General features: G+C 52.9%; 1 protein-coding gene across 3 annotated transcripts in view; it reads left to right on the top strand.

Moving 5' to 3' along the window:
- Pdgfa (platelet derived growth factor subunit A) overlaps positions 1–5,957 on the top strand; it is a 19,050-nt gene extending 13,093 nt beyond the window's left edge. For 2 of the 3 annotated variants that reach the window (XM_038346836.2, XM_042055930.1), the window contains 3 exons: positions 3,188–3,314; positions 3,732–3,800; positions 5,250–5,957. In XM_038346836.2, coding sequence (XP_038202764.1) covers positions 3,188–3,314; positions 3,732–3,787 — 183 coding nt within the window. In that variant the 3' untranslated portion in view covers positions 3,788–3,800; positions 5,250–5,957. The remainder of the gene's footprint in view (positions 1–3,187; positions 3,315–3,731; positions 3,801–5,249) is intronic. The other variant, XM_038346837.2, reaches the window with a different exon arrangement.
- The last annotated feature ends 4,966 nt before the right edge of the window (positions 5,958–10,923 follow it).

The raw sequence follows: 10,923 nt of genomic DNA, 5'->3' as shown, positions 1-10,923 counted from the left end.
GGGTTAGGGTCTGAGGAGGCTGGACCGGCATGGCAGAAGACATCCCAGGTGTGTGTGTGTGTGTGTGTGTGTGTGTGTGTGTGTGTGTGTCTGGGGTCTCTTCCTTTCAACTGCTATGTGTGGGTCCTTGGCCAGATGGGACGGGGTACCCCTGTCTTTGAGGCCTGGCACGAGCTTCCCTCTTCAGTGGATGTCCATGGGACACTTTGGGAACCAGGGCACAACACCCTCTTGGTCAAGTTAGAGGGTTGGCCTGGGAAGAACCCTGGTCTCCGGGATTGTGTGGCCTCAGGACCTCATGCTTTTTAAGTCCAGGCTATTAGAAAGCAGGAATGAGAGCTGAGGAACCTGGACCAGTTGTCTGCCCATCTGCACTCAGGTTTCTCATCTGTTAAGACTGGCTTAATAGGGTCCGTGCAGCTCGCCTGCTGGAGGGCCTGTGCTCTGTGTCTTAGCTCAAAGTCAACACTGTCCTGAGGCTTGGGAGCAGTCAGGACAAGCCCTCCTCGTGGGGCAGGGGGGCAGTGAGCAGACAGAGGCCTGGCCAGGTGACCATCTAGGTTGAACTTGAGGCATCTGGGGGTTGCTTGTGAAGCAAGTGGCACTCCTGGGACTTTACTGTCTCCTTTTATACTTTCATGGAGGCAGTTTTGAAAATTTAGTATTCGTAGCATGTTCTTGAGGGGGGAAAAATGTAGCCGTTTCCTGGCCAGACAGAGGTGGCAGAGAGGCTGGAATCCTCGCATTCCCAAGGCAGGTGCTCCCATAAACCTCTGTTTGTTTTTGTCTGGTAAACATGGGCCTGTCTGGGAGAAAGGGGGCTCCCCAGCTGGGGCGGCTCATCAGTTGCCCCTCATGCAGGGGACCCCTAGGTTCAGAGAGGACAGTTGGACCTGCCCTGCAAGGCTTAGCTGGGCAGACTTGAGGTTTGCTGGATTTCCAAGGGCTATAAACATCTTTGGAGGTTGGGGACTGTGGCAGGGGTACAGCACCGCCGCCTACAGCTCCTCTAGGGACTGGCTGATGTTTTCTCCTTTGGGAGAACTCCCTCCTCCCCAACCCCACTCCAGGGCCCTTCAAGGGAGGGACAGGGGTTGCCCTTCTCTTCCCTGGGGTGGAGTATAAGACCACGTTTCCGAGCTTAGGGACTGGGGTTTGCGGTGCCTCTGGGGACATGCCGACTTCCTAAACAGGGCTTGGAGTCTCATTTTAGTAAGAAGCCTTGTATGAATACTGACTTCTGTTGAAGCTAGCTCCTGTAGGGTGGCCCTGTCCCCCATCTCTAAGTGATTTTTTAATGTTGTATCTTTTGTTTGTTTGTTTATATAGCTCAGACTGGACTTGAACCAATCCTCTTGCCTCAGCCTACTGAGCGCTGGGGTCCAGGCCTTCTGCACCATACCGTGCCTCTGCAGAGGTGACCTTGCTCTTCTTTCGAGAGCTACCTGGGTGGGTGTGAGCACTGCCTCATTTCACAGGTCAGATTGTAGGTATCCGGACAGCATAGCTCGATTACACCTCAGCTGCCCCTGCCCTCACTGTCCCTAGTTGCTGTCCCTCCCACCTTGACGCAGCGAAACCTCCTGGGCTGGCCCTTGGCCCCTGACCCCTGGCCCCACGCCCTACATGCTGAGCTCATACTTGGCAGACTGCATTCACACCTGAGGCACCCACACTATTTCACACGCCCGCCGGGTACCTGGCACCCTTTGCACCCATGTTAACCATTAATGTAGCCAAGGTGGTAGCCACAGCAGAGTCTGGTCCCTGGTGCCCTGAAGCAGCTTTTACCCTGGATGCCCGGTTCTCTTGGCTCCTGAGTATCAGTGCCCTCAGGAGAGCAGTGAAGAATGCTCCCCTACCCACACTCTCAGTCACTCTGTGTGGGGCCAGGTATTGTCCCCACCATTCACCGCCCAAGAAGCTGCCACCCCTATAGGTGTTGTAGGCCAGCCGGCGTGGGTTCATCACTATTACAGCCTCAGCTTCCCCAGGGTATGGTAGGATGTGAGGGCGCAGATTTGGCGCTGGCTGTGTGCAAAGCTGAGAGGATGGCATGCGTTCTAGGCGGTACTGAGGTCGGGACAAGCCACCAATCATGCTCTCCGGGTCACCTCAGGAGAGGGCTTAGCCTGAGTTTTCTTTTCTATCCATGGAGGTGACAATCCTGCCTCCTCACTGGCTGGCCAGGAGGGTTAAATGAGAGTCGGTGTCTGAGCTCTGAGGGAGGTGACCCAGAGCATTCCCTAGTGCGACCTCATGCTGGACTAGAGAAGGGTGTATGGCCCAGGCTGCCTCCTGATGCGGCTCCTGACGGGCCGGGTGTGCTGAGTAACTGCCGTATGAGTGTGGTACTGGAGTGTGGAGTTGCATTCCTGTGTTGGGAGCTGTGTGCACCTTGCACATCTGTGTGTGTTTGTGGGGGGTGGCAGGACACACACATGTATGTGACAGAGCATATGACAGAGTGTTGCCCTGAGAATGGCAGGCTGTCCTGGTCAGCCTCTGGCCGGGGACAGGGCAGGATTTGCTGGGGATTCTAGAGTCTAGTATGAACTTCTGGTACCTGCTGCGTTGCTGTGCCTCCCGCGACCCAGAATTGAGAGGGCAATAGCTCTCTGAGTGAGGCCCCTCCCTCGGCAAGCTTTGTAGCCATGCTGTTGTCCCTAGCTGGGCTCCGTTTTCTTCACTAACACAGATGCCAGAGAAGTACTGTTCTCGGCCTTCTTGTGCCCAGTTCACCCTTTCTTTGCTGGTGCCCTTCAGATCTTCTGGGCACTTAGGAGTCTCATTGTAGTCCAGGCCCGTCTCAGCCCTCTGTGTTGTCAGAGATGACCTTAAGTTCCTGATCCTCCTGATCCACCCTGAGTCCTGGGATTACAGGCTTGTGCCACCACGTTCATTCAGTTTCTATGGTGCTGGGGTGTGGATGCCAGGCAAGCACCTGCTAACTGAACAGCATCCCTTGCTGAGTAGCCCAGGCTGGCCCTGAACTTCTGAGCTCCAGAGTGCTGGGATGGCAGCTGTAGGCCTGCCTGGCACCATCGGGGTTTATTTTGAATGGAAACAGGCCTGAGTAAAGGGAAGATGCCCTGGGGAGGTTCGAAATCTGAGTCCCAGTTTGGGGTGAGCCAGGCAGGTCCCCCTCGGGCACATGGTGTTGACACTGGCTTTGTTCCCTTGGCAGGTGGCCAAAGTGGAGTATGTCAGGAAGAAGCCAAAATTGAAAGAGGTCCAGGTGAGGTTAGAGGAACACCTGGAGTGTGCGTGTGCGACCTCCAACCTGAACCCAGACCATCGGGAGGAGGAGACGGGTGAGTGGCCGCCACTGTTTATTTGCTGCGGGTGGGTTCTGAGGGATACGAGGTGTAGTGAGTCAATCACAGAGTGATGGGAAAGCTGCTTCCACTGAGTGAGGCGGCAGGCCCGGATTTCCCAGCTGTCTGGACTGGCTTGCAGGGCGCCACATCCAGGTGGGACCGGAGACACTGGTTTCAGACTGTGCCCTGCGCTGCCCAGGGTCTTGACCTTGACCTTCATCCTGCCCCACTTACCTATCCCTTGCCAGCGTTGAGCCAGTCCAGGGACAGAGAAAGACCCGGAAGTGTCTGTGCACCAGGGTGGATTGAGCTTTCTTTCTGCAAGATAAACACCCTCTAGTATTTATTGCTGTGGCTTCCCACCCCAGGCCCTCAGGAGGCCACTCACCTTCCCTGCCCTTTCCTTGACAGGAAGGCGTAGGGAATCAGGTAAAAAGCGGAAAAGAAAAAGGTTAAAACCCACCTAAGGCGGCCAACCAGGTAGGCCCTGCCCGCCGGGTGAGCTGGGGGACTCCCTCGCAGGGCTGGGACACAATCACACCAGTGAATCAGCTTCCATGGGCCCTGATTGGCTCAAGGTTCTGTGTGCTTCTGGGGCTGCTGGGCCGGGTCTCCTCTCAGCTACAGCTTTGCCCTTCTCTTGGTCATTGATCAGGCACCCGAGTGCCCCGTGGCGGGAAGGGTGGGGGGGCTCTGGTTCTGCTGGAGTTACCTGGGGAGAAGCTGCTCACTGCACTGATAGATGAAAGGACAGAGGCTTTTCCAGGTGACAGATGAGGCTTGTTAGAGGCTGTGTGACTCTGAAGTACTTTAAGTGGACAGGGCAGTTGGCCTTGTGACCGGTAGCAGCATGGGAAAAGGCGGTAGACATCCATCTGCATGAGACCAGGAGGGGAATTCAGAACAGGTGTCACTGGTGGGCCTTTCTGTTTGGTCCTGTAGATTCTGTCTTCAAAAAGACTGTCAGGACCTATGGTGGTTGCCAACACTCTCGTATTCCAAGCTGGAAGAGTCAGGTTAGGTAACGAAGGGCTGTAGAGCCTCTTAGGAATGCTTGTTCCAAACCCACCCTGTGACGGCAGTTTTTCCCCGGAAGTGTAGGGAATGTAGGTGAGGCATGTCATTTCCCAGGCCTGTCCTGAGTGTCAGCCTGTCTGGCCCAGAATACTGGAGCCTGTCTGGCTGAGCCCTTCCTCCTGGCACATGGGACTTAGGGGCATCCAAGACAAACAGTTATTCTGGGCAAGAGAGTCCTCAGAGATAGGGTGTCTGAGAGCCCTGGCTCCCACAGGAGTGTGGCTGGGGATGCCTGCTTTGGGCATGTGTCTCCTTGAGCAAGTCCTTGGGCTTGTTCCATGCTGCTCTGATGGGCCTGCTGCTGACAGAGACCCTCTCCGAGTGAGAGGCAGGTGTGCCCGTGACTGCCTGTGTCCTGCTGGCAACCCGTCTCCAGGCAGTGAGTGAAGGCTTTGTTGGCTCCTTTTGGATCTGGAGGGTCTACCGTCATAATAGCTAGTGTTTGTTCATCAGCACCATAAAACAGCACACACACACCCCCATAGGTCTGCCTCGTCACAGAGACCCACACACAGTGTGGCTGGTGGTATCTGTTTTCTCAGTTACTTCATGGCCCAAAATGTCTGCTAGACCTTCAGCAAGCACAAGCCTTAGGCTGGAAGAAAGAAAGAGGGGAAAGGGCAAAAATAAACTTTCTATGCCTCAGTTTCTCCATCTGTGCAATGGGAGCATGGGTTCTGCTGTGAAATTCAGCGAGTCTAGTCCCAATTCTTAACTGTAGAAAATTTGATTTTTTTTTCTTTTTTAATTACTTACCAAGTTTATGTCTTACGAAGTAAGTTGTGTGGAGCCAAGCGGCCCTGGTATTTTCTGTCTTTGGTCATAGCCTCCACACTTTCTCTCTTCCCACAGATGTGAGGTGAGATGAGCCGGCCGCCCTCTCCCGGGACACGGATGTACGTGGCGTGTGACATTCCTGAACATACTATGTATGGTGCTTCATTGCCAATGTGCGTGCGGTCTTTGTTCTCCTCCGTGAAAAACTGTGTCTGAGGACAAAGAGACAGTGTCTGTTTGTTCAGTGTGACATCAAAGCAAGTACTGTAGCACTCGGAGAGGCAGCGAGAAAGCTTCCTTGTCACAGAGAGCGAAAACAAAACCACAAAAAAAAAAAAATCAAAAAAAAAATTAAAAAAAAAAAAACCACACAAAAAAAATCCAAGCCCAACAACAACAACAAACCCACCACAAGAAACAAAAAGACTGAGGTGGGCAACAGATAGAAGGGCCGTCCTGCAGGACTGACCCTTGAGGGGTAGCCGATGTTGGCCACTGCCCTGAATTCTGCCCGTGGGCACAGGTGCTTTTCGCTGAGGACGCCCGGAGCCTGCCTGGGATGCTGCCCGCTGGTTCCACTAGGCAAGGAAGCCGAACAGCTGGGAGATGCCCACGGGCCTGGAAGCCGCCACCTCGCTTGAGTCTGCCTAGGACTTTCCAGACGGCCTTACGTGGAACTTCTTTTTCCTTTCCTTTGCTTTCTTTCTCTCTTTCTTTTTTTCTTTTTTTACACCATAAAGTGATTAAGCTTTTTCTTTTTAATTCTCTGCCTAGCTTTTTTTTTCTTTCTTCGTTTCTTTCTTTTTCTTTTTCTTTTCTTTTTTTTTTTTTTAAACCTCTTGGATGACATTTTCGTCGATAACACGCACGAGGCTGCTGTAAGTTGGGACAGCGAGACGGTTATTTTTTCCTAGCCAAACTAATGAGGTGTATTAAAATAAACATGGTATACCTACCTGTACATCATTTCTGATGCGCCTTTGGCTTCCTGTGTTCCTCGGCCCCTTTAGTGTTAACTTCTAGCTTAAGTCATATGAGAGGACTACGTGGGAGTCGTTCAGTGGCCGCCCCTGCCCCTCGCCCCCTGTGGCTACCCCCATCACTAAATGCTTTCCATGGCTGTGCGAAGATGTGACTGAGATTAATTTTGGATAAGCTGTTGGGCTTCACTGTTAAACAGAATTGTGTGTTTGTGGTCTCCTTGTTTTGTTTTGTTTTTGTAAAGGTGAACTTTGTATTTTTAATATTATCAGTTTATATACCTGAGAGCCTGCTATATATATATTTTTATTTTGAACTAAAAGGAGAAAAAAAAATCAACAAACTTCATGCACACCAGAGGCATTCTGTGGTCCTGTTTTTCTAGTTGCCGGTTTCTAGAGTCTCTACATCTTCTACCCTGGTCGGGCACGTGGTTGATTTGGGGGTTAGAGAGAATCAGGGCTGGAGAAGTGACAGGCTAGCTGCCCTGGGCTCCTGAAGGGAATGGGAACTGACCAGAGGGGACTGCCCTGCCTGCTAGTTTGAGGACAATACCCTCTACGGAGTCAGATGCCAGTGTTAGCCAGCAGTGTGCCAAGGTGGCTACCAGTCGGTGGATGGGATGGGTCAACGTAGGCCTGGAGCTTGTGGCTCGGTGGCCATCAGAGGTTCCTGTTCCCCGTGGGCTGTTGTGCGTTCTTATGAGACACATCTAGAAGGAGTGTAGCAGTTCACCCTTGCTGTGCCTTAGTTGGACACTGTCCAGGTGAACAGCATGGTTTAGGCTAGAGGGTTGTGCCACATGCCAGGCCTTTCGCCCTCCGGGCTGCTCTGTGCAAAACTACTTGGTTCAGTGTTAATGGCCCTTAAATCAGGGGAGCCTCTGAGAGGCCTGGTGCTCATGGGAAATTCCCCAGGCTGGGAGCCCTGTGGGCCTGTTTCATGGTATCTACTCAGTCCTACTTGGATCTAACCCCTCCCCCCTGCCACCCTACCGCCACCCCACAAGTGAGCTGCCTTGGTGGGTGAATGGCCTGCTGGGTGCTCCACAGACTTTGCTGCATGATGGAGCAGTTCTGCCGTCTCTTGCCTTCCCCCGGCCTCACCTGTATAGGGAACCATCGACCTCTCCTAAGAGTCCCCTGGCTTTCAGTTTTCCTGCTGTTAACTTGTTTCAACCTGTTGCCTTGATAGTTCCCATGACCTTGATAACTGACTTTGATGGTTCTTCCTGTGACCTTAACCTGCTTCCTATGAACCCAGTGGAACCCAGTGACTAAGCTTTCCTCGTTAGCTTGATGTTTCCCCAGCAACCTTGACGAGTCCATGACCTTGAGGTCTCTTGTGACCCTGAGGGGTTCTCCAGGACTGTGACCTTGAGCTTTGTGTCGTGATCCTGGGATTTCTTGAGAATTCTTTTGCACCGCGAGCCTTCCTCCTGACTCCCAGCCTTCAGGGTTCTTCCTTCGACTTTGAAGTTTCCTTTTGCAGCCTTGTGGTTTCTTCCAGCTCAGTGACCTTGAACGTTCCTTCCACAGCCTGTGACCTTGACATTTTCTCCTGTGACCTTTCCCCCTGTGCTGTGTGGTCTTCTTATTTCTTACTGAGTTGTAACCTTGATTCTACTGTGACCTTGATGTTTTCTATGAACTTATGACCTTGAATTTGGGGTCATGACCTTTTAGGTTTCCTCCCACAAGCCCTGTGACCTCTCTCTGCCCCTGCTGTGTACCTTAAAGCAGAGCCGTGGATGGACCTGGTGCTTTGGATGGGGTTCTGGTGTCCTCCGTGTCTTTTGGGGTGTGTCGCATCTGTCCCCATCCTCTGGCTCAGAGCTCTTCCATGGAGACAGGCTTCTACACTTGCCTGGAGGCCCCACATTTCCTTGTTCTCAAAGCTGGGTTTGTGCAAGCTGTTCTTCCCTTGCTGGAGTCCTCTGTCTTGGCCTCTTTCCCCTGGTCCCCTGGTCCCCTGGTCTGTGGGTGGGCTGGACTGTGCTGATATAGGTAGCTGCCTTCAGCTGACCAGACCCAGCTCATACAGAAACGGGCAGCTGGACCACTTGATGAGCTCTCTAGAGGGGTCCCATAGTCAAGACCTGGTATGGGCGCCAAGGATGCCCAGCCACCCTTGACCTTAACTTCAGGTTTCCCTGGGAATTCTGGCCCTGGTTGAGATTCTCTCTGATTTCAGGATGGGGGTTCCTCCCTCAACATATGCTGAACCCTTTAGGAGAGATGCACATGGACGTCACAGGGACACAATTTTAGGGACAGCAGAGGGGACTGGGTTGAGGCTGGCTTGTCAGGAGCCTCTAGTCTCCCTGGCCCCAGGAAAACGAAGCTGTGACGCACCCCATGCCAAGTTGTGACTCTGGCTGGACCTAGGGTCCTGGACTCTTTACTGAAGCTACGTGGTCCAAAGATACTCCTGGCTGAATCCTCCCGGGAGCCCCAGTCCCCAGAAGAGCACACTGTACAACCTCAGAGCAGAGGCATGGCTTTAACTCTAGCCTGGAGGCCAACAGAACCCAGTGGGAGACATTTGGGGCTGCTGCTTACAATCCTGCACAATTGAGAGGCTGTCGTACATTGTCCCTGGAGTTGCCCCAAGGGTTACTTTCTTTACCCAAGAAGGTTGGTGTCCCTTAGGACACCAGCATCCAGTAAGGCCAGGTCAGATGGTGGAAGGATATTCACTCCTGCGAGGTGGGACAGTGAGGGTTGAGGGGCTCAGGATGCTGGAGATGGGATTTGAGCATAGTCGCTTTGGGTGCATGGTGCTCCAAGTTCTGGGGACTCTGGGCTGCAGCCAGCTTTAGCGGTGTGCAGTCTGAGTTGTGAGTGTGCCTCCCATTAGGTTTCTGTTGCTGTGTCACAACAGCCGTAGCCAGAAGTGACCTGCGGAGGGAAGGATTGCTTTCAGTTTACACTTGTGGCCCATCAGCCGGAGAAGTCAGGGCAGGATCTGATGCAGAGGCCGTGGAGGAATGCTGCTTACAGGCCCAGGGATAGCATCAACTCCGTGGGATGGGCTTACTCACAACAGTTATCAATCAAGATAATGTACCACAGGCCTATCTGGTGGGGGCATTTTCTGAACAGGTTTCTTCTTCTAAAACGACTAGCCAAAAATTCGCCAACACAAGGCAAGATGGTCTATAGTGGCACTTAGGACTTGGCGTAATCCTAGAAGCAGAGTCCCAGGTGCAGTGCCTAGTGCTGGAGGCTCTATTATAAGGCAGCCAGAATCTTCCCTTCCACCGGATGCTCCCCTCCCCCGCCTTCCAGAGAGCTCTATGAAGTAGGTCTTCATAGTAGGTTTCAGCGTCCAAGCTGTGTGTCTAACTAGCGGCCCATGTTGTGATATTTTCTTTTTGGCTTCAGTAATGAAGTTTAAAATAGTTTCATTCTTTTAAAAAGAATGTGGACTTCGATCAAAATCCAGGTAGTACAGAATGTAGGCAGGCTTCAGGAGGTTGTAGGCGTGGCCAACCTCTTGGGCCCGCTGTGTGCATGGCTGACCATGACCTAGGGCTAGGGTCGGGGCTTTTCCTACAACAGGCCAGCATCCTAGGGAGTGAGCAGAAGGTGGTCCCTTCAAATACCAGTGTGGAGCTGAAAGGAGCCCACATGGGACCCAGGTGCACGAAGAGTTAAGTCCCCCATCCCTGAAATCGTAAATGATGGTGCCTTCAAGATGGCTGCCAAGCCCTCATGAGCCTGTGGGAAGATCCTTGAGAGGAAATACAGGTGACGGCCACACCAGGTATACCGTTAGACCCTCCTCCCCTGGCTGTTCAAGACCCACATGGACCCATACTAGGCTTCTGTCCTGGCACCATGGCCACTCTGGGTTCAGGGTAGCTATATGGGCTGTAGAGTCCTGGAGGAAATGTAGCTATGCTGGGAGTCGAACAGGGGCGGGGGAGATGCTATCAGGTAAAGTAAGAAAGAGCTACTACATTGCCCACTGCTGTCCTGGGCTAGGGCTGCCTCTGTGTTCCCCACCCCCAGCCTCTCTTTGGCCTCTTGGTACCCCGTGGACCTGGACCCCTCAATCAGACAGACATCCCCATGCATTCCCAACCCACCTGGCTCCAGGCTACCTGCTTTCATGCCTTTTTCTGTGGTCGCCCATGATGCTTTGAAGATGGGTTACACCTAAAGACAGCCTCTGGAGGGATGGGGGTGACTGTGTCTTTACATAGGAGTGCACCCTTTCCACAAAAGGCAAAAGAGAAAGTAGGTCACCTGCAGGCCCCAACTTCCTACCTATCTATCTAGAAGTCTCTAGATAGTTTCTGCTAGCCCAGAGGCAGCTGGACAATGCACCCCAGTGCTGATATGTGCTTCTCACTTACTGAGTCCCGGGGCCCTCTGAACATCCCAGCTGCTGCATAGGACTGCTCTAAGGGTATTGGGAAAGGTCATGGGGAAGAATCACAAGGGTCCCTGTTCAGAGATGATAGGCTCCTTACTGGGCTCCTGGGGTGCATTGGCCTGGAAACCCCCAAAGCAGAGGGGGAAGGATGGGAGGTAAGCAGCTCTCCCTGGGGGAAGATCCCAGCAAGGGGAAAGAGGGTCAGCCTGGGGAAACTGAGTCAACTTCTGAGAAGCCTCAGAACTATCCACTCAAGGGCAAAGGTTGTATTTATGTATCATTTAGCATGCAGGCTTTGGTGAATTCAACCCTGTGGTGTCTCCAAGTTGCCAGTCCCAGATGAGGCTGCAGAGGCAGGAAGCTGGGGAAACCCAGTGGGTATCTC

This window comes from Arvicola amphibius, chromosome 10 (assembly GCF_903992535.2).
Source record: "Arvicola amphibius chromosome 10, mArvAmp1.2, whole genome shotgun sequence".
Classification (NCBI taxonomy): domain Eukaryota; kingdom Metazoa; phylum Chordata; class Mammalia; order Rodentia; family Cricetidae; genus Arvicola; species Arvicola amphibius.
Note: the sequence above shows the minus strand (reverse complement) of the source record. Positions and strands in the feature narration are given on the sequence as shown.